Source organism: Chiroxiphia lanceolata, chromosome 5 (genome assembly GCF_009829145.1).
Source record: "Chiroxiphia lanceolata isolate bChiLan1 chromosome 5, bChiLan1.pri, whole genome shotgun sequence".
Taxonomy (NCBI): domain Eukaryota; kingdom Metazoa; phylum Chordata; class Aves; order Passeriformes; family Pipridae; genus Chiroxiphia; species Chiroxiphia lanceolata.
The window spans coordinates 13622028-13644904 of NC_045641.1; the positions used below are offsets into that span (position 1 = coordinate 13622028).

The 22877-nt window shown below is 40.2% G+C and overlaps 2 protein-coding genes across 13 annotated transcripts in view; one reads left to right on the top strand and one right to left on the bottom strand.

The window, feature by feature from the left end:
* Positions 1-22399, top strand: part of KMT2E (lysine methyltransferase 2E) — a 62167-nt gene extending 39768 nt beyond the window's left edge. For 4 of the 7 annotated variants that reach the window (XM_032687834.1, XM_032687833.1, XM_032687832.1 and 1 more), the window contains 16 exons: positions 611-872; positions 1649-1747; positions 2486-2650; positions 3630-3938; positions 5787-6041; positions 6219-6363; positions 7091-7344; positions 7495-7551; positions 8448-9011; positions 11927-12228; positions 13985-14073; positions 14175-14288; positions 14438-14529; positions 15418-16884; positions 18267-18376; positions 21180-22399. In XM_032687834.1, coding sequence (XP_032543725.1) covers positions 611-872; positions 1649-1747; positions 2486-2650; positions 3630-3938; positions 5787-6041; positions 6219-6363; positions 7091-7344; positions 7495-7551; positions 8448-9011; positions 11927-12228; positions 13985-14073; positions 14175-14288; positions 14438-14529; positions 15418-16884; positions 18267-18338 — 4246 coding nt within the window. In that variant the 3' untranslated portion in view covers positions 18339-18376; positions 21180-22399. Of the gene's footprint in view, positions 1-610; positions 873-1648; positions 1748-2485; positions 2651-3629; positions 3939-5786; positions 6042-6218; positions 6364-7090; positions 7345-7494; positions 7552-8447; positions 9012-11926; positions 12229-13984; positions 14074-14174; positions 14289-14437; positions 14530-15417; positions 17701-18266; positions 18377-21179 lie in introns of those variants that run through there. The other 3 variants (XM_032687837.1, XM_032687839.1, XM_032687838.1) reach the window with 3 other exon arrangements.
* The window catches only part of SRPK2 (SRSF protein kinase 2), a 140067-nt gene continuing 136621 nt past the window's right edge, over positions 19432-22877 (bottom strand). For 3 of the 6 annotated variants that reach the window (XM_032687845.1, XM_032687844.1, XM_032687840.1), the window contains one exon: positions 19432-21085. In XM_032687845.1, the coding sequence (XP_032543736.1) occupies positions 20901-21085 (185 nt within the window). In that variant the 3' untranslated portion in view covers positions 19432-20900. The remainder of the gene's footprint in view (positions 21086-22877) is intronic. The other 3 variants (XM_032687843.1, XM_032687842.1, XM_032687841.1) reach the window with 1 other exon arrangement.

The following is a 22877-nucleotide window of genomic DNA, read 5'->3' on the forward strand; positions in this document are numbered from 1 at the left end:
TCCCTTCCAAAATGAGCATTTGTATGGCTCTGATTTCTCATGTGAAGAGAACCTGAGAAATTGCTGGTTAATAGTTTTTTTGGGGTTTGTTATTTATCCTTTTAAAAATGCATCGTAGTTGTGTTTAGTACCTCCAGCTGACAACTCTGTCAGTTGAATGTGTTTGAATAACATTTCCTATGTATCCAAGTGCAGCTTAAAATTGTGCAAGTGACTCTTGAGTTCACTGTGCTCGTTCTGTAAATTGTGTCTGTCTTGGCATAAAGAAAGAACTCTGCCTTTCGTGCATCTGTTCATTTTGTGGTGGTTGTATTTCCACCTAGGATTATACTCAGATTTTAGATATCTTCTGTCTTTTAAGCAAATACTGAACTGAATTTAAAAGAATTCTGTGTGGCAGCCAACCAGTTAACCAGTAGATGGGATTTTTGAGTTACAGCAGTGTTGTATATCATGGTGAAAACTTGAGTCACCTGCTTTTTAATGTGGTTGGTTTACATTACAGCAGATGTCTGATGTGAAGTACATCAGCTTATGTGATTTAGTATTGAAAGATCTCCTTGCTGTACAGCCTAATCAAATACACCTTCTTGCATTTAATTACTTGCAGTAAATACAAAGTGGATTGTGCTTGCCTCAAAGAAAATCCTGAATGTCCAGTTCTCAGACGTTCTGAGCCTACAGAAAACATCAATACTGGATATGAAACCAGAAGGAAAAAGGGAAAGAAGGAGAAAGATGTTTCAAGAGAAAAGGAGACTCAAAATCAGAACATCACATTGGACTGTGAAGGAGCAGCCACTAAAATGAAAATCACAGATAATAAGCAGAGAAAGCTCTCTCCTCTCAGGCTGTCCATTTCTAATAATCAGGTATTGACACAAAGATGCTCAGAAATAAAAACTTTTAAACACAGATACTCTCCTTGTGTAGCTACTAAAGGAATTTTAATAAGTCACTGAAAAGGGATATGGAGATCTATCAGAAGTCAGAATGGTGGAAAATCTATTCAGAATTTTGTATACTGTTCTCAATTTTCCTTAATATTTGATTGTATTTAAAAATATGTTGGTTCCCATACCACTTTTAACTATACTTTTTTCCTCTGAATTTCTTTGTGGCTCTCTAATGTGAATGCCTCGTGTCGTGCTTTCAGGAGCTCAGTTCATCCTGAAGTGCCTTTTGATTAGTTGTCTCTGTTACTTAGGAGCAGAGTATTTTAAACATGGCAATAATTAGCCCTGCTCCTGTAACAAAACTCCAACCCAGAATACTAAGTGTTGAATGCAGCTAGCTCCATGTTTAATAGAGCTCTGCAGCTCTGTGTTTAATTCAAAACATACCTTAATCCTCCCAGCTGAAGCTAAATACTGGATAATGGGCAGATAGTATGGTAAAGCCACCTGGTAATGTACCATGATGGTAAATTTTAAATTGATCTGTCTTTTAATATATCCGTATTTGAAAGAGCTGTTGGAAGAGGTCTGCGACACATAAATTATGAACTTATTTTGCAGAGCAGCTATTAACTGTTTAACATTACTTTTGATGTAATGATCTGAGAAATCTTAGTTCTGTGTAGCTTTTAGTTTTCCGTAGTTTGCGAGAGGAGTAGAGCTTCTGTAAAACAGTCGTTTCCATCTTTCAGGAGCCAGATTTTATTGATGATATAGAAGAAAAAACTCCCATTAGCAATGAAGTAGAAATGGAATCAGAGGAGCAGATTGCAGAAAGGAAAAGGAAGATGGTAAGTTGGGAAGCAAGTAGCTGCCTAAAGTCATCACTGAGGCTTAGTGACACCTGCTATTCCCGTGCTAATTGCTGCCTTTTTGTAGGCGTGTAGAATCCGAGTATGTGTGAAGTCAGATCCTTACATGAACTTACCCTTAAAATGCAAGAGTTGCTATTTGAGAACATTTCATCTGGGTTCATCCCTGCTTTCTGACAAAACCTGCTTTTATCTTCAACTGTCTATTACTTTTTAACTGCCTTTAGATGATTTCTACAGTGTTTTTCTTAGATTTAATTATTTGTTCTTTACTATTGTGTGCTATTTGTGATGGTCATTTTTAGAGAGAGTGTTGGGAATTAGTGTTTTGGCTATTCTATTTGAGTTCCCAACTTAAAAAACCCCAGAAATCCTGTCTTTTAGAGGTTGGTAGAACAGTGTTACAAAAAGCAGCATTTAAAAATATGGAGGTTTTTGTTAGGCATTCAAACATTTTTAGCACGTTCTTAAATCTGTAACTTGTTTTTTTGTCAGGGTTGGTCTGATTGCAGACCTTCCCTCAGCAGTCTCTAGTAATTGCAGTGATTGTAACATCTCCCTTTAATCTGAGCTTCTGCTGAACTTTATCTTCATGTCAACATATGTTTAACACGTTCTGAAGTACTTTAAAAAATAGGGGGAGAGTATTTAATTACATATTTATATGCATGAAAGATTATGACCGAAATTGATAATGATTATTGTTAAATCCATCAGACAAGAGAAGAACGGAAAATGGAAGCTATCCTGCAAGCTTTTGCCAGACTAGAAAAACGAGAAAAAAGAAGAGAACAGGCTTTGGAAAGAATCAGCACAGCAAAAACGGAGGTTAAATCGGAATGCAAGGAAGCACAGATTCTCAATGATGCTGAATTTATTCAGGTAGTTATCTGGAGCTTTATTTTAAATCTAGCTTTTAACATTGCATATTTTGTCAGTTTGGATGTCGAACTGCACTTCAAGACATATGAATACATTTTTTTTTTCCTCCCTCTGAACTCAAATACATTTGACCAAAATCTGGGTGGTTCTTCGACATTATATTAGCTCCTAAATTTTTTTCCTAATAAGACACATATAGAATTATTTAATGAGGAATATCTATTACATGAATTTATGCAGACATGCACACACCCCCCAGCTGTGTAATTCAGTCTGTCTTTGAAGTTCAGGATAGAAGCATTTACCAGTGTTGACTTTAGCCACAGGAGGGGGCTTTCCTTAGGCACTGTCTATAACCAGTGGAGAACAATTTGCTTCTTTGGTGGTTTATTAAGGAACACATTATAATCCTTTCTGTTATTTTAAAGGAAAGAAGTTATTAAAGTGTATTTTCTTCTGAGTTCTTGCAGATGATACCTAATGTCTTATAAACAGTTATTTACCCTATTGTTGCTGGATGCTTCTTGGTTTGCAAATACTCATACAGGTTGTCAGTTCAGGTCGTTTCCCTGAACGGTTCCTGTCAACATTCTGTGAAGTACCTTTTGTGCAGGGCTAAATACTTAGTAAACTATACATTGCAGAAAGAATATTGGACTGAAAGACATCATGATGTAAGCAGTTGATTTCGAGCTTACAGATAAATTAATGCGGTGTGTCAGTTCTTACACAAATCTGTCCTGGTCTGACTGGTGTGTGTGAGTACTCTACAAGTGCTTGGGAGGAAAATACGTGAAATCTTCTCATTTGACTTTAAGAAGGAGAGAAATATTATCTCTGAAATATCATAGTTCTGACAATAAAAATTAGAGGCTTTTTGGACCTGTAAAAGAAGAGGGAACTGACATTTTCATCTAAGAAAGATAGATAGCTCTAAATGTGTGTGGGATCTGTTTATGAGACTTCTGTGTTGTACCAGGAACCTGCAAAAGAAGAAACTGCCACCAAGCCTACCCCAGCCAAAGTTAATAGAGCTAAACAGAGAAAAAGCTTCTCACGGAGTAGGACTCACATTGGACAGCAGCGCAGACGGCACAGAACTGTCAGCATGTGTTCAGATATCCAGCCATCTTCTCCTGACGTGGAAGTAACTTCACAACATAATGAAGCTGAGAATGCTGCACTCGTAGCTGAGCCTGAAGCGGAAACTGTTGTTACAGAAATGGTTACTGAAACAGAAGCTCCAGCACTTAGTAAATGCCCTACTAAGTATCCTAAAACAAAGAAGGTATGTGTCTTGAGCTATGGGGAGAAGAGAATGGACTTTAACAGAGTTCTAAAAAATTACAGACTGCTTCATCTGTATGCAACTGCTTTTTTTTTTTTTTTTAAACGTTGACTCATTTCTTTAAAAATCACCATTGTATAGCCAGTCACTGGTAATAGATTAAAGTTTGTAACATCCTCTGGTAGAAGTTCTTTTGGATTTTAAGAGACGTCCAAAATACATCTTTCAGAGCAATTTTGGAATAAAACGTTTCCTAAATGGGCTTTCTAAATGGATTGAAATACTACACATAACCAAAACATACTTAATTTAAATAAAAAAACCCAGGGAAATAAGTTACCTTTCCGTCCTTTGTTCATTGTATGCTTCAGATAGCAAGCAGAATATCTCCAAGGAAATAATTAACTTCTAGTACTTTTAAAATGTCTGTTCTGAAGTGAATGGGTTTAAACACCCAAAATTTATGTGCATGTTTGGAGAGAACATTCTTCTTTAGTGTTTTGTTTTTAAGGTTTTTTCCATTGGACTACATTGCAAGAAAACTTCTAAGAAATGGCACAATATTTAAAGACACTTAAAAATCTTAAATCTGCAAGTGTGAATAAAGCAGTAAAACTTTCTGCTTTGAAATTCTACAGACTGCATTAAAAAGTGTTTGTAGCTTGATTTACAAGAAGTTCTGGAAATTTCATATAGTGGAGGGAAAGGGGAAGGAAGTCATAGGTTGAAACTTCTTGTCAAATGAACAATAACAGTTTCAAGATGTTTTTATCTTAAGCCCCCAAACACACGTTAGATTTTTTTTTTTTCAAGAGGCACCTGAGTCGTCCTGTAACACTGCTTATTGCATCACTATTAAATTCTTATGAGAGGGAAGACTAGGATCTTTCTTCCTTTCTTCTGTGTTGCATAGCAGGAAGGAACAAAGATGTCCCAAGTCTGAACTTTACTGCACTTCTTTGTTGTTTCATAGTATTAAGGATGAATATCTGTGAAGTGTCTCATCACATTGCACTCAGTGTACTCTAAGAGCAGAGAAAGTCCTGCTTTAAAAATTAATTAAATAGGTTTGTAAAAGACAAGCAACTTAAATATATTGTGATAATCTGTGTTAAAGCCTTACTATCACATTATTATTATTTAGTGTGCTATTTTTGCATGTCCTTAATTTTGAATCATTGTAAAATTTAGGAGGTTAGTTTATCTGTTAATAGAAACTCAAATCCACTGGCATGTTTTTTAAAACACTGAACTACATAAAGAAAACCCTTTTTTGACTAATGTGCCTTAGTCCATGTGTTATAATTTAATACAGTTACAGTTGAAGATTCATGTTCAAGGCACCTGCCTGAGATGTTGACTGAGGCACAGTCCTGACAGTACAGAAATCTGATGAGGAGTTTAAGTTTGTTATATTAATGTTACAACATTTCTCCTCAACCTAGTTGCTCAGGCACAAGTTTAAAATTTGCTTTGGAATTTTATTACTAAATTGACATTCTTAAGTACAGTTGATAGGGGCACTTGTATAGTATGTTCAGTGAGAATTAAATTCAGAAGAACTAAATGTAGTTTACAACAACAAGAAGAACAAAAAAAACCAACAACAACAAAAAAATAACGCCCCAAACTGGTATGTAAACAAATCTGTAGTGATTTCTTCTGCTATCCCCATTATTTCAGTGAAACTGTCCTCATTCTCCCTGTGTATTTTTAAACTTGCAGCCTGGACACTAACTGTTTCATTTGTGTAATGGTTGATGAGATGAATAATTAGACTAAAAAATTTTTAAATGCCACTAATAAAAACCCTCATAAAACAGTAATTTCTTTTCTCTCTCTGTTTAGCACTTGGTCAGTGAATGGTTAAGTGAAAAGAGTGATAAAGCAGGGAAACCTACAGACAGTCTACCAGAAAGGCCTCTACGCATAACTACAGACCCTGAAGTTCTGGCTACTCAGCTGAATTCTTTACCTGGTCTCACTTACAGTCCACATGTTTATTCAACTCCAAAGCACTATATTCGTTTTACTTCACCATTCCTTTCAGAAAAAAGGAGGAAAAAAGAACCTGTGGAAAACATTACTGGCTCTTGTAAGAAGGTAATGCTTCCCTTTGCTATGGTTCCCCATCCCATATTAATTAAAAAGAAATCTATTTGCTAGCATAAATTTAGGCAGAAGAAAAGCTGGTTGGCAAACCATTTCAGTGGTGACATGCGTTTTGAAATGTTCGTCATTAAACTTCAAAGTCACTAATGTGAACTTGTTGTCTTACAGCGTTGGTTGAAGCAGGCTTTGGAAGAAGAAAATTCAACAATGATTGATAGATTTAATTCACCATCACAAGAGAGATCTAGAAGTCCAGCCATCAATGGTGAACATAAAAGTCCGCTATTACTGAATGACAGCTGTTCCTTAACAGGTGTGAAACTTTTACTAGTACACTGCATAAGAGTTATATCAAAGTAGCTGAATGTGGAGAACTGTGTTTTTTAAAGTGATGTTACTTTCTTTGAAAGAAATACTTCATTGCATAGGGCTTGGGATTTTTCCCCCCTTTAATGTTAGATAAGAAACCACCATATCTCATGGCATTTACAGTCAACAAAAGACTAAGGGTTTTGACTGTTAATAGTAAGAGATCAGGTGTTAAATTACTTTCCATGCTGTTCTGTATATTTAGATTCCTTTAAAACTCATTAGGCCTGTGTAGCACACAGGGGAAAAGCTTGTAGGCATAATAGAAAATGGGAATGGACTAAAAACTAAACACACTTCCATAAGGATATGGAACCTGTCATATGATTGCTGTTTACAGTCCTGAACTTACAATCTCCACTTTTTAGCTGAACAGTCTTAAAAATGCATAGAAGTTGACTTTCCCTTTTCTGGAGACACAGACAGTTCTTCCCAGCATCTTAACACACAGATTTCAGTTACTGATATATCCGTAGGCTGTTAAAGAGTTTATTTTTCAGGAAGTCTGTAGGCTGTTAAAAGTTCATCTGTCAGGAAGCCTGCCCTTAAAAGATTTTTGTAACTATGCAGGTTTTTAATGTGGAATTCGTAATTTCATTACATAAAGTGACAACTGTAAGTGATCGCTGTATCTAGATATCTTCCAACTTTTTTCTAATTTTAACACACAGATCTAACCACACCACTGAAAAAGCGAAGACTGTATCAGCTGTTGGAGTCTGCATTCTCAGAAACCTCCACACCTACTCCTTCTCCCTATGCCACACCAACCCATGCTGACATCACTGCCTCCGAGCCATCCTTGTTTGCTACTCCTCCTAGGGTAAAAACAGAAGATGAAGCTTGTAGAAATGGTTACAAACCCATATATTCACCAGTTACTCCTGTAACTCCATGTATACATGGAAATACCATGCACTTTGAGGTGAGATTTATGAAGAATTTTAATGTGTTCGGAGAATGTGTTTGGACATTCCAGTGTCAATCGGTATTTGTACTCCTCTTACAAAGGGGGGATTTATGTTTCTCCAAGGTAAAAAATAAATTGACTTGCAATTTCTTCTTCTTTATTTAGAATATTTCCTCACCTGACAGTTCCCCAGAAATAAAAAGGCGAGCTTACAGTCAAGAGGTAAGGAAACATGCACAAACCTGCAAAGGGTATCTTGATTTCACCTGTATGGCTGCACTGTTCTTAGTAAATGCTGTTCACCAGCCATTACAAGTTTCTTACAATGTAAAGGGTAAATTCCCTGTAGGTTATTTGCGTACTGCTTTTTATTTCCACTTTACCTGTTACATTCTCTATTTTAAACTGATTTCTTTCTTTTTCCGTATCATTTAAAACTCCTCATGACTGTAATGGAAAGGAGTAACTACTGTAATTTCCAGAGAAGGACCGAAAAAGAACACTTTGCTTTCCAGGCTGTAGTTAGATTCAGACTAGCATTTCTCCTTGTTACCAGCATCTCTTAATTGTTTTTGTTGATCCCAGTTATGCTCAGAGTGAGAGAGCAGAGCACAAAGGTAGTAAACGGGCTTAGGTGGATTAATTGAGAAGCATCAAGCGCTGTTGGAATGTGCCTGGGTACTCCCAGTGTGCAGAATGCATGTGTCCTACTTTGTCTCAAAATTAAAAAGTGTCTTGGAAAAACTTTTCTCCTTCTTTGAAATAAGTGTTTTGACATTGAGGAGAATCTCTTTTATGTTGAGTTGAAGCAAGTGCTTTGTAACTTCCTGGCCAGAGACTTGCTGCTGTTGCCACTGCTCTTCTTCTTCTGCCAGTCATAAAATCTGGCAAATAATGTTTATTTTTACTTTGATTAATGTGCATTTTGTTAAAATGCTTTAACCTAATACATGGGAATAGTAGAAATAAGTGTCTGGCTGTAGAATTGTTTCTTAAAACAGATAAATTCATGGTACTTTAAGGCTTTTAGTCCCACTTAGAGGCACAGCTGATTGTCAGAATAGTTGCAGTTTTGATGGAGTGTGAAAAAATAGTTGATGTGTGTTTTCTTCACACAGGGTTATGACAGAGCATCGATTCTAGCACTGAATTCTTTCAGAAATTCCAGCCTGACAGAAATGGGCCTGCAAGAAATAAAGACTATTGGATATTCTAGTCCAAGGAATAGGACTGATGTCACACGGCAGTGCACTGGAGAAATGGAATCTGTGTCAGACCTCCAGCTGGGACTCGAAGTAATTGAGCAAAGTGCACTGCATAAAAACCTGGAAGCCCCCACACATGATAGGACTGATGCAAACAGCCAACTAGAAACTGCTCATTGTGGACGGGGCACAATTTATTCTTCCTGGGTAAAAAGTCCTGACAGGACAGGTGTAAATTTCTCAATGAATTCTAATTTGAGGGACTTGACCCCTTCACATCAGTTGGAGGTAGGAGGTGGATTCAGAATAAGCGAGTCCAAGTGCCCAATTCAAGATGATGGAAGAGGCATGTTCATGGAAGCATCTGTTTTTTGTACTTCAGAAGATGGAATTGCACCTGGCTTTGGAAGGACTGTCAATAACGACAATTTGATGGATGGAAATTGCACACCCCAGAATCCTCCACAAAAGAAAAAGGTTATAATTTTAAGAATCATTTGGTCTGCCTTTCGTCAACTGCTAATGATACTTCCATAACAGAGAGAGCCCTAATGTAATAAAAACCAGCTGGTGGCTCATCTTTACATACTACAGTGTAATAGACATTTTTGAGGGGAAATAATGAAGGGCAAAGAGTAAAGCTGCATACAGCCATCAGTAAATTTATTTTTTCCAAGTAATAGATACAAATTAACTTCTATTTCATATGAGTCTTAAATTAATTGCTCAATAAATTGCTTTTCAGGTTTGAAAATGCTTGCTTATGCCATTTGGTGTTACACTGTTCTATTATACAGGATATATAATAGCATCATAGAGATGATATACGTGAACATCTGTTATGAATTACTGCAAGAAATTGCACTAACAGATTTAGGATACTCTGACTTTAAAGTCAGAACTGCACAGAAATACTCAGTTCCAATATTTTTCTTGACTTAATTTGGTTGTTGGTTTGGGGTTTTTTTTATCAAATACTGTGTTTGAAAAATAAGTGCAATTTAAATTTGCTACTCTCATGAAACAGTTCTTGTGGGTAAGTGGTGTGGTCATGGGCAACTCAGACCAGGATTGGAAGTTGCTTTGCATAGCTCTTAGATTGCATTGTAGTGTCAGGTGAGAGTCCCTTTGCAGGAAGGGCAACAGACATGTAATGCAATGATCTCCAGAGCAACAGCTTGCCAGTTCTGTCTAATCAAAGACTGTAGTATTCTTTCTTGTTTGAAAGATGTGATTTATTTTCTTTATGGAAGTAGTGATGAGAGGGGTAGGGGCATTTTCTGTGTGTGTACGTTACATGCACCATGGGGTTTTGGTTTTTTGGTCACATTACAGCCCCTTGTATGTGCCTTCTCTCTTGTGGGCAGGGAGCATCCTGCTGGGGAGCACTCAGGATTCTTCCTTCAGCAGTTCTCCAGCAGAACTGGGTTTTTGTTTACTTTGCTTCAGGCTGAGACATAAACAGAGCGAGATTGGTAGGAATTCTGTTCTTACCTGGTCAGGGTCCTGAGAATTTTATAGATGCTGTGTGTATTACTGTAGCCCTGCTGTTTTGGCAAACCCCAAAAGAAAACATAAGCCAAAATTTCTGTAACTTCACATTCTTCTTTTTCTGAAGGCTAAATCGATCTTAACAAATCCCAGCAGCATTTCATGCTTCAGTAATCTTCCTCCTTTCTCTTGCTGATTCTGGATTCTTCCAGATTGTCACTGATGAGGGCTGATGGTACACTAATACCTGAATAATAAAAGGTGTGGCTGCCCCCTGTCACCCCTGAATCCCAGGATTCCTGTCTAAAATTTTCAGTTTGAAGAAACAACCAGAGAAAATTGCATCTGTATCGCTGAAGGAATGGGTTTTAGGATTTCCAAAGACACACACAAAAAAATTTGCAGGCTTTGACAGTATAAAAGGAGGTGGCAGTGGGGCTAGATCTCACCAAAGGTGAAAGGTGAGAATTCAGGAATTTTGTAGGAAATAAATAAAAGCCTTTTTTTCCTAGGATCACATAAGACAGGAATATCCTAGGGCAGGTCTTTGGAGGAGGTTTTTTCATATTTCAGTGTTCCTGTGGACATTTGTTTTGCTCTTTTCTCTCACCATTGCACAAGTTTTTCCCTTTTCGGTACAGTCCTGTATCTAGTGGCCACACCGCAAAGGCTTTGTCTGTCTGCTCTTAACATTTAAGCTTTCTTTAAATCAATATTCTTCAAGGGGTCTCTGTCACATGGTGTGGAAATACAAAGTTATTTGAAAGCAAGATCAGTTCTTAACCTGAACTTTTTTATGAAAAATCAGGTACTTCTGTTTTTACCCTGACATGTGGTTGAGTCTCTAATGGATAGAGATCTGTTTGAAAGCAAACAAAGAAAAACCCTTAGGACTGCAAACAAAGCAGGCTGCCTTGCTTTTCTCTGTGTGTAAAAATGGATGACAGCTTTTATTGAGGAGTAAGCCAGTTAAACATTAATTTTTTTTCATTATTGCATGTTAGTTTCTTGGTTTGGATGTCGTATGGTTCAGAGTAGGTTGTTGATAACTAGGAGAATTTATAGATATTAAATGTCATTTTCACCAAACTAGTGTAATTTCTGAATAAAGTAGGTCTGAAGGTCAGTATTTCAGCTCTTTGCTTCAAATTCTGAAGATTCATAGTGAAAATGTTGGAACTTTTTTTTTTCTCACTGATGACAACTTACTATTTAAACTGATTTCTATTCTGTGGAAGGTCTGCGTAGGGATTTTTCGTACATATATATAAAGTAGAAACCACTTTTCATGTGTCATTTTTGGTAATAAACTTAGAATTAGCTTAAGAATATGTTCTTAATCAGTCTCTTGTAGCATGCAGTAAAGTCAGAAATTCAAAATAAACTCTGGGGAAAGAATGAAAATTTAAGTTGCAAATTCTGTATGTTAAGGAAAATGTATGAAGAGCTTTGTTACATGCAGCAGAGTGAAGCAGAAGGGTAGTGGGTTTTTCATACAAGGGAGTCAGACTTGAGAGCAGGATGTGACCTCTCGAAATTTGCTTTACTGTATCAGTATACTCTTACTAATGCTGCAGTTCCAGGAGAAACTGTCCCTTGTAGCTACAACCACAGGTAAACTTTTTGCTGACTTGTGTCATCTGCTTATTCCATGAGGCAGAATACGTACTTGTTCTCTTGACAGAAGCTTTTTTATAACGTTGTCTTTACAGTTTTTAGTAGCTCAGTGCTCTGTAAATTCACTGCAGATGTGGTGAAATGTCTTCAATTAATCTATCCTCATTTTCTTTTAGAACCAATTAAATGGTCTTACTAAAATAATACATTTAATTGAAACTGAGAAATGAAAGAGGTAAAACTTCCCTTCTAATGTTTGTTTTCTGGGTTTTCTTGCTCCTTAGGTGTCCTTGTTAGAATACCGTAAGAGACAACGAGAAGCTCGAAAAAGTGGCTCAAAGACAGAGAACTTCCCCCTGGTTACTGTATCTCCTCATGCTGCTGGTGGAGGAAATACAAGTAATAACAATGGTGCTAATGATGGGTATAACAACAGTGGTGAAAATGGGGAGCAAACTGATAACACTGCAAGCCTGCCTTTACCACTGCCAGCTACTGTTTATAATGCAGCTCCAGAGGACAATGGCAACAACTGTGCAATTAAGGAATCTTCCTCCAGTGAGAAGAATGAACCAGAAGTTCAGTGGTAAGCCACAAAACTATAGGACTAAAATTCAGAAGAATTATGTACTTAAATCCAAGTCTTTCCTGTTTGAAATTAGTTTCCATTAAGGGTGCAGTGACAGATTACTGACTGGAAGTCCTTTCAGATTAGTGGAGTTGTCTCACCTCTTTCCTCAGAAATATAGAAGATACATCATAAAGATTAAAATATATTAAAAATTACCCATAAGACATTGGTTAAATTATTTTAATTCTGCTTTCCTTTTTTATTTTTTTGAGAGCAAAAGAGGTATTAATTTGAGCATTTGTGTCCTTGTTTCCACTCCTTTGTCTGTGGACTGAAGAGAATGTTTTTCATGTTAAATCTCAGACCTTTCCAAAAGTGCTGTAGAGGAAGAGAGTGGAACAGGAGAATGATCTGTATTGATTAACAAAAGCTTCTGGAAGACCTTAAGAGGTCTGTGTTTCAGTCACGTGGCTGGAACATGTGTGGGATGTTTCCTGTGGCTCAGTTGCCACGTGCAGGGCTGCAGCCCGGCCATCAGCTCCTGCTCAGGGAGGGAGCGTGTGATGACACTGACAGTGTTGTTCAGGATGGTTAAATGGTTCCCTTGTTTGCAGACCATATGGTCAGTTGAATGCCATGCCAGGTACTCCTAACAACCAAAAATCCTGAGGAGAGATGGAGTATGGATGGGGATGAGATAGAGTGACTTCAGTCTGTATAAAACACTGCACATATTTTTCACTGTAGTTTTGGTAGCCTTAAAGTAGATGGTCAGCTGTGGTGACAGTGTTTCCAAAATGTTAGTGCAAAATAAACCCTGCAGATGTTCTTCATGCTGTAGTGAAGACCTAACTGTGTTGGGGATGAACATGGGCTGAGGAGTTGAACATCCTTCTGCTCACATGCTCCAGCTGTTCTAGAAGCTGTTCCAGAAGGATTTTGTAGAGCCAGTTGAAGGGAGAGAACGTTAAGTGCAGTCTTAAGCATTCCACTGAAAAGTGGCTGTAAGTTCACTGTGCAGAAGACACTGCATTGTATTGTAATCAAAGGATGTGGAAACAGGCTAAACAGAGTTAACTACTAGAATTTTGCAGTGACCCTGCACAGCAGCACCAAAATTTATTTCAGTGCACCAGTATCATGGAATAATGCCATATGTCCTTGCCATAAAGGAAAGCAGAGTTCTGTGGAGTGTTGTTATTTATGATGTTCTTGATCAGGTTGTGATTGAGAGATGTAATCGATTGTAAGAGAGAAGATCAGACTGTCATTGCATACCCACTGTCTGGCAAGTAAATGTAGAAGCTTAAAACAGAGGTGTATTTGTAGTAGTGCACTATTTACAGTTCTGGATCCCACTGTTAAAGAGAAGATTCTTAACAACAGACAAATAAGGTGATTGTTTCCAGGTTCCAGTTTTGGAAGAAGACAGTTTTCTACAAATGGACGCTAGGAACTAGTACCTGTGACCTTTATTGTTTTACTTTTCGGTTGTTGAGAAAACAGTCCCACAGATCTACAGGTATTCCCTGACTGAGAGGAATTACCAGTTCCTGTAATGTAACAGGGTTGCAGGAAATCAGTGTATTTGAAGTGGGAGAAAATACATACAAACCACTTAACTAATAATGTTCCTTATGTACATCCAGTTATTTGGTTGTTACATGCAACCAACACTGCAAACTCTCTGACTCTGTATTTGCATATACATTGTCCTAAATTTGGTCTGTGGGAGTACATCTTAAATTTAAAATGTGCTTCTCTCTTGCAGGACTGCATCAACCTCTGTGGAACAAGTGAGAGAACGAAGTTATCAGAGAGCTTTGCTTCTCAGTGATCATAGGAAAGACAAGGACAGCGGTGAGTTGATTTATCATGTTGATGGTGTATAAATCTAACCAGTTCCCCCATGGTAGTCTGTAATCATTCTAATACTGTGTTTGGGTCTGCTTCATCTGTAGGGGGAGAATCATCTTGTAGGCCATGCTCACCGTCTCATGTTCAGTCTCCATCTCATTCAAATCTCATTTCCCAGTTGCAGCTTAAGGTCCCTTCTTTGACTGAATTTATGGAAGGTCAGTAAGCAGATGACCTTGTGTGACACTTAAAATAGTCTCTTGTAACAGCTTTAATAGCTCTTTTAAAGTCACATATAAAGAGCTTAGTGATCTCTGCAAAAGATTTGATTTTCCCACTTTGATTTATCTCTGCTTTATTTCTATAGAGCCTGATTCTGAAAATCCAGAGCCAACTTCTGAATGTCCGTCCCCAGATTCTTCACAAAGGACTTGTAAGAGTCCGTCAAAAGCAAGCAAGGTAAAGCAACAGTGTTTGCACAATAAGCATAGGAATAGCCATATACATCTGTGATTTATCTTTAAAAATGTTAATCTTATTGTTTACTACTTAGGTTACATACATACACATTCATCTATCTGTGCAGTAATTTTACACAGGTAAACACTTGTAAGAATATTTATCCATACACTCTGAAAAGTCAGTTTGTGTGCTGTTCCTTCAGTATCTGTACGTATTTATAGATGATCTTGCATTTAGACAGAGAAGAGATGGTGTCTGGATTCAGTACCAGTGCTGTTCTGAGGGGTGAGTGCTGAAGACCTGGCACTCGGAACCAACAGCAGGGATGTGATTTACCCTTAACAGGAGGTTGCTCTTGTCGTGGCAGGGTTTGGCACTGTTTTGTCAGTCAGGGCACTGATAATACAGGGGAGGATGTTGAGTAATTGCCTGTGCCATATTAAATGAAGTAATTCAGGTTGTAATGTTTAGTCTACTTGCTTGCACTACCTCAGCTTTAAAAAGTTAAATCATGCTAAAAATGGCTTTATTTTGTAAATGGTCTTCTCTGGAATTACTTCTTTCAGATTCAGAAATCTAAAAGTTTTAACACATAACAGATTCAGACTTTGACCTGATGGGTCATATTTCTGTTACAACTTTAAAATACAATTGCTAGTCTTTGACTTTGAAGAATTATTGACACATACTTGCTAAAAATAATGTCTTTCTAAGCTTAATCTTTCTGTTGTTCATGTTTTTCTTACACCATATTTTCTTATCTGTACCTTGACGCTTTTTTTTTGCCATCAGGGAGGGTATTCTGAGATCTTCTTTTCTCTCTGCTGCATGCATAGTTGAATATTTTGAATGTCTAGCACTGACTTGACTTTCTTTTCATTCCAGCCCTCTTCACCGAATCCTGTAGTTTCAACGCAGTCACTTGGGAAAACACCCACAAAACCAGATTCGCACTGGGAAACTGCAGCTAATGCACCTGAGACCGAATGTGCGAACCATCCAAAATCTGAGCTGCAACAAAAACAGCTGACAAACAACGTCCAAGCACTTTCAAAGAATCATCCATCTCAATCACATCTGCGCAGTTCTGCTGAGCAACTCTCACATTCACAGAAGTTGCCTTCCGCACCTTTGAAGCTGCATTGCCCCCCTTCGCCTCATGTAGAAAATCCTCCCAAGTCTTCTACCCCTCACGCGCCTGTGCAGCACGGTTATCTGTCACCAAAGCCTCACTCACAGCAGTTGGGATCTCCATACAGACCTCATCATCCACAGTCACCTCAAGTTGGAACACCCCAGAGGGAAACACACCGAACCTTCTATCCGGCAGCACCCACCCTTCAGCCCAGTAATCAGCCACAGGCGAGCGGGCCCCTGTTCACTCAGACAACATCAGGACAATCCTCAGCTTCTTACAGTCAGTTTAACCAACAAAATTTGAACAGCAATGCACCACCTCCCCCACCCCCTCCACCCCCTTCTTCTACTTACTATCAAAGCCAGCAGCCCTCTGGAAACTTTCAGAGCTACAGCCAGCTGAAGGGCAGCATACCCCAACAAACTGTGTTTTCATCTGGACCAAATCAAGCACTTCCTGGCACTGCAGGTCAGCAAACAGTGCCGGGACACCACGTAGCTGCAGGGCATTTTCTGCCGTCTCAGAACCCCAGTATTCATCACCAGGCATCGGCATCCGCTGCTCCGCCGCCGCCTCCACCACCGCCTGCGCCAGGGCCTCACCTTGTCCAGCAGCAAAGTACTCATCAGCAGCACTCTGTAGCACATGTTGTCGGTCCGGTCCATGCCATGGCAGTGGCTCCTGGATCGCACATTCATTCTCAAGCTGCTGGTCACCATTTGCCACCACCTCCTCCACCACCAGGTCCTCTCCCCCACCACCAACCTCCCCATCCTTCAACGGGACACCAAGGTTTGCAAGCACAACACCAGCATGTTGTAAACTCAGCACCTCCCCCCCCTCCGCCCCCTCCCTCCAACGTTATCGGTTCGGGCCACCACCCGGCATCAGCACAAGGGTTACACCACCCCTCTCATCAAGGACCCCCCCATTTCCCTTCAAATGCTCACACAAGCGTGTCCTCCTATTCCTCGCAAGCCCCGCATCACACGACGTTAGGACCTGGACCTCAACATCAGCCTGCTGGCACAGGACCTCATTGCCCACTCCCTGGTCAGGGTCCTCACATCCAACCTCAAGGACCAAACAGTATTGCAACACCTACTGCTTCCGGGTTCTGCCCTCACCCCGGCTCCGTGACCCTTCCCCACGGAGTGCAAGGGCAGCAGCAGGCCTCGCCAGTGCCGGGACAGATCCCCATCCACAGAGCACAGGTGCCGCCCACTTTTCAGAACAATTACCATGGGTCAGGGTGGCATTAAAACAGATCCCTTTAGTTATAAACATTTTTAAAATGTTCTGTAATATAAACTGTGTATATTTAATATGTACCTATTCAAGGTACTTTTTAAAGCTTGTACATGATACTTTGTATAAAAGCAAACACCAGTGCTCTTCCATTGTATCCTTTCCATTTTTTGCTTTTTAAAATTCCTGAAAATGTGCTGTTAAGCCAGTATTAGGTATTTCTTTTTATTTTGTAAGTGGACATTCCAGCTGTTTTTTCTGGCAGTAGGTTTGATGCTGCATAATGTTTAAAATTTTATTGTTGCAGTTAAATTCATTTAGTGAAAGTTTTCTATATTACTTTTATACATATGTAATTAAATAAGTACACAGGCTAAGTGATGGCACTAACAGTTTTGGTTTTTTTTTTCATTTTCTTCTGTCAACAGTTTTTTGTGTGCATAGAGATAGGAAACAATGCAATACAGATTTTTATAGTTTTGGTGTGGACATGGCTTTTTGTTTCATCAGTTATTTGCAGAAATTGTAATTTAATGTATAGACTGTTTCTAATGTCTGACGAGTGCTGTAAATACTGTATTTCTTTCGCTTGTAAAGTTGCTTAAAGCTTCTTTCATTTGATATAGTATTGTATATAATAAGTCTTTTGCAAAAAAAAAGTGTGATCTTTGTGAAACTAGTACAGTATATGATCTTTAATTTTTTTTTAATATACTGTCACATTGCAGCACTGGTTGGGCATTTTAATTCATGTTAATAAATCACAATTATGTCAGTTTTAACTACTTGTCCTGAAAGGGTGGTATGTCAGCAGGGAAGTGGCCTTAGGTCTGTGGAACACCCCTTCTGCTCCCTGCGAGGCTGTTCACTTCCCTGCAGTTTCTAGCTGTGGCTTTACTTCTGTAGCACAGACAGATGTGGAACAGGCTGGAGGAAGGAGGTTGAGGAAGAATCCCCCCAGGCACAGCAGGGTCTTGGGTCAGTTTACTGATGTTAATCAGGGGCAGTGATGTGGTACAGTGTTCTGTGCTAGAGGTGTTCTGACCTCGGTTTACAGCCTTGGAGCCACCTGCAGCTGTAGTTCATTGTAGTTCCTCTTTCCCTTTTTGTAGCTCTTCAGGCCCTGCTGTTGGTGCAGACTTTGAGGAGTTGAGTGTGTGATGCTGTAAGGGGGCACAGAATGTTACAAACTATGTAGCACTTTGGTTTTTTAAGGGCAGTGTTTTTTTCCTGCAGCAGAAGAGCAGCAGCTGCTGTAGTGCTTATGGGTGCAGTTATTCTGTAACGGGTGTGTGACAGTGTCCTTCTATCTCAGCAGTAACTGCTCTCAATTCTGCTCACATAACAGGACGGTGCTCAATGGCTCCACCTCAGAACCAGAGAGGAGAACCAGTGTGGGAGGAAACCTGAAACGGGATAGGAGGGGAAGTGGCTGCTCCTACTCACTGAAAAAAAGTGGTAATTCTTTTTAACCTGTAGACGAAGACTGGGGCCACTTTAATTTCTAATTTGCCTCTAATTAATTTTATTAGTTAAAATCACACACTTAGAAATGCTTTCCTGAACACCTGCTGGCTCTGCAGAACACACACTGTGGGTAGTGCACTATGTTTTGCACTAGCCTGATGTAGGACAGGATTAGGCCATCAACAGCAGAAAAACTGAACCACTCTAGCTAGGAGTTGCTCATCACTGTTTTTGAAAAAAATCTGCATCAACCTCTTGAGCTCAGTATTCAAAACTGGTTGTCTGCCCCCGCTTCCACACCTCCATGAAGTGACAACATCATTCTGAGTGTAAAACACACACTGTGCAGGGCAAGGTCTTAAGTGCAGCACAAGGAGCTGCTGCACTGGGGTGCAGAGTGGGACGAGGCCTCGCTGCCTCAAATGCTTCTGCCGTGCCATGGCCAGGCTAGAGGGGAGAGCCGTGCCTCTTGTGCTCACTTGCCTGTCCTGGCTTGACCTGGCACTTTAACCAGTGCCAGCATTTTCTGTGTATTTAAGAACATGGTTCTAACGTGCAACAATGGGCACTACAGGGGCCAGGCTGGCTGTGAAGTTGAACATAATTTTTACCTCCAGTTCAAGTCCATTGCGGCATCATCCTTCGCACCAGTGTTGTCCTTGCAGCCATTAAAAGCAGTTCCAGGGATGCGGATGAGGGCACATGGTCCTGAAACCCAGTTGCTGTCAGGGCCTCAGCACTGGATGAGTATCTCCCACCCGGGGCTTTGGCAGTTCTCTGGAGGAGTGGCTGCCCCAGCCCTTCGCTTGTGACAGGAGTTAAACAGCCGGTAGGAAAGGCTCATTTGCTTTTGCCAGGTTTCACCCAGCAGCCACTCCCAGCCCTCCTGCCACAGGCTGCTCTCACTGACACCAGGGAGGGTATTTCATAAAGGAACACAGGAAGCTGCATTTCTCTGGCCAGGCTACGCCAGCCCCCACCCCCCACCCCTCCAGCACAGCAGCTGAGTCGTGGCTAGGCAAAGATTCCAATGACCAGCAACACTGTCTGAAAAAACAAAACACTTTAATTAGACAACTGCAAGCACCTCAAACAACTGGTTATTGTTACAGCATGGGGCTATCTTCTCACAATCTAGTTATTGCAAAGGCATGTGAATAAATTTCATATGGACAAAGTCAAGAAAAAAAGTGGCACTGTAGTTACATGAAGATCAGGAGTAAGCTTACATTCATCCCACTGACTTCTAAAAGAGGCCCAAACACACCTCCATACTGTACATTCTAAAATCTGTATTGCCTATAAGCTTCAGCCTATGCAGCCTTTCCTAGAAAACACGTAATTGTTGCGTGCAACTTACAATGGGCAGTCGTATGTCTACGGATGGGAAAGAATAAAGCTAGTGCAATTTCTTTTAGAAACATGTAAAGCTATGAATGGAATGAGCATGATCTTGCTTCTTGGATTATTTTACCCACTGCCCTGTAAATATCTGCAGCTATATCCTTCCTTAACTGACGCCAAGCACACACTTTTATTATAAAAGATCAGTAATTCTACACAGAGAGTGGTTCTCATGCTCTACTTTTAATTTTTTTTCTTTTTCTTAAGGTATAGTACAACTTACAGTGCTTATAAAAAGGCAACACCATATGGTACCATGTCTTCACTATCACATTGTAGGGAAATTGCTATTTTTCTTTTCTTAAAAGCACTTAAAATAGGCAAAAGTTCTAAAAGGGAGTGCTAAATGATAATGCATACTTTATTAGAAAGAAGTCTAGCCTTCCTTTAAAGTGCCATTTGGGGAATGAAATCCTGTAAACCAGAGCCACTTTGTTTAAAATCCAATGAACGGGAACTGCTACAGAATAGAAAGTTTACACAATTCCTTAAAGCAGTTTAAAGTCCACTACATGCAATTGGTTTGCTATAAAGCTCTCTAAAACTTAAGTCGCTTTACTCTGAAATTGAGTCCCCAGTCCCATATTTAAATGGAAATAAACATTTACAGGGTGCATTTACATACACTATAATACAAGAATGATGTCCCTTTGCCAGAAGATAAAATTGTACAATTCCTCACTGTAACTCAATTCTGACTTGATAAATTTCTTACACTCGTAAATTATATAATATGCATCAGCTAAAATATTTTTTTTTTTCATAAATAGTTACAAAACTTGCCAAAACACATGGGGGGAAGTTTCCTTTGTTCAAAAATCTGACATCTGAATGTCACACAACACAAGAAACAATGCTTAAAGACACGTTAAGTGTTTTCTGAAGAAAGTGGGTGAGTAAACTACTAGCTGAAGACAAAAAGACTACCCTTCCCCAAGAACACAGTGCACAAAAAGCAAAATGTCAAACAGTACCTCAAGCAAAATAAAGGTCTGAGGATTGAAGCCAGCTCACGTGTGATCCTGCTAAAGATTTTGTGACAGTCACCATTTAGGTCCAACGCATTGGAAAGTGGTTGCTGGCTTTTTTTTTTACAGCTGGGAGATTTCTGCTAAGAATTCAGCCATGGATGCCTAAGGCATTCTCCAGCTGAAGCGCGTTTCTCTGGGACCATTTCTAGCATGGGGATCAGGAAATCTGTAAACTGTGCAGCATCTTCATGAGGCCACCCGTACTTCTCCACAAGCACATCAAAAAGACTCCAAGGTTTCAGCTTGGTAATGTGTCGGAGTTCTCCTGCAAACAAAGATGAATGGCATTAAAAAAACACCTCATTATCCCTGTTAGTGACTAATCCCTGTTTCGTTTTTCTCCCACTCTGCATTCACAGCACCTTGACCAGGCTGAGAATCATTGCTGATGAAGGACAGCACACAGCAAGCTTGAGGTCCTCAAAGGAGACGAATATGTCCGATGTCAAAACCAAGAAACCATTCCTACAGCAGACAGCATGTTATACCTGGACTCCACTGATGTTTCCTGCTGTCTCCACTCTCCCACACACAAAAGACTCACACACAGGCTCACACTGCGGGCAAAGAACACTGCAGGCCTTTCCTTCTTCATCAGCCAGTGAACCCAAGTTTTACAAAATCTGCTCTGATCCCACGACAGAGGTCTCAGAAGCACAGGTCCCTGCCTTGCCCCATGGCATTTGCCAACAACGCAGCAGAGCAGCGATTCATTCCTAACCAAGCAGAGCAGGGAGGTTTGACACTCAAGGGATTCTGCTCCATCTCCCAGGTAAACACCCCCAGGAGGCTTGGTCTGAATCCTTCCTGAGAAGGAAGCACCTGCTGCTGCCCACGTCTCCTTCAACCAACCACTGAGACAAGTGGTGGCAGCAGCTGCAGGATCCGAGTTCTCAGAGAGGGGGGGAAATTGTACATCTGGCCAACCTGGCAACGTGTCTCAGACCAAAGCAGAGGCGAGAACCTGTCTGCCATTAAACCCAGCAATATTATCCAGGTCTGCTCACAGCTCATCTGACATGATGGGGAAGACTCTTCAGTTTCCTGCTCCTTCACTGCGTAGGAATGAGGCCTAAAGCCATGAGATGGACCATGAGGTATGTGATGAAGGGATTACCATGGATTACCAGGTTATCAAGCCAGATGACCCTTACTGCTGCAATCAGCTGGGTGGAAGAGGGACTGAGGTGTCACCTTGTGCAAGACCCGCAGCCTTTGTAATTGAGGCTCTTGATATCCCTTGTTTACATATGACGTGGCTGCCCCCCCCATTTATGATGGCAATAGCAGGAAATTTGACTATGGTCTCGCCTCCACTTCTACCAAAAGGATTAATCTGACACTTGAAATCCTCTGTGAGGAGGATGAGACGAGTCAATGGGCTCGCTCATCTCTGTATCCCAAAGCAGAGACACCCGTCTAGTAAGATTTGTGCTTCTGACTGTGTTGGAGCATACCCAGGAACACTTGTACACAGTGCTTGCTATACACTTATATTTTGTACATCCAGTACATTTATCACCAGCAATCTCACGACAACCTATAGCTTGTTGTTTCAATAAACTATACTTGTCACAAATCTGCATTTGTGAAAGTTCTTACTGAACACAACCAGACTTAAGAGCGCCTGATCTGTTCTAAGCAGTTACAAAGCCCAGCTGCACCCAGCCCTCTGATCTCTTGAGGACCAGATGGAACACAAGGGCAGTTGTTTTCTGCCATATTTCTATACTCTTAAGGCAAGCCATGGCCATCTCCCTTCTTCTCAGGCGTATGTCTGACCCAGACAGTCTCCACGTGACACGGCAAAAAATTTGAGAGACCGCTGTGGTGTTTCTGCAATGTCCCCTGAACTGCTGAGGAGAGTGATGGGGTCTCACCCACAACAGGAGGCTGAACATGGCTCCTCCACAGCTTCACAAGCTCACTATGCCATCTGGTAAGGGGGCATGCAGGCCATACTATATTTAAACAAAGTGGTCTGCCAGCTTGGTGGGTATGCGTGGCTGTAACCTACTGCCCATAAAATGCCATCAGACATCAGCTCGCAGTCAGAG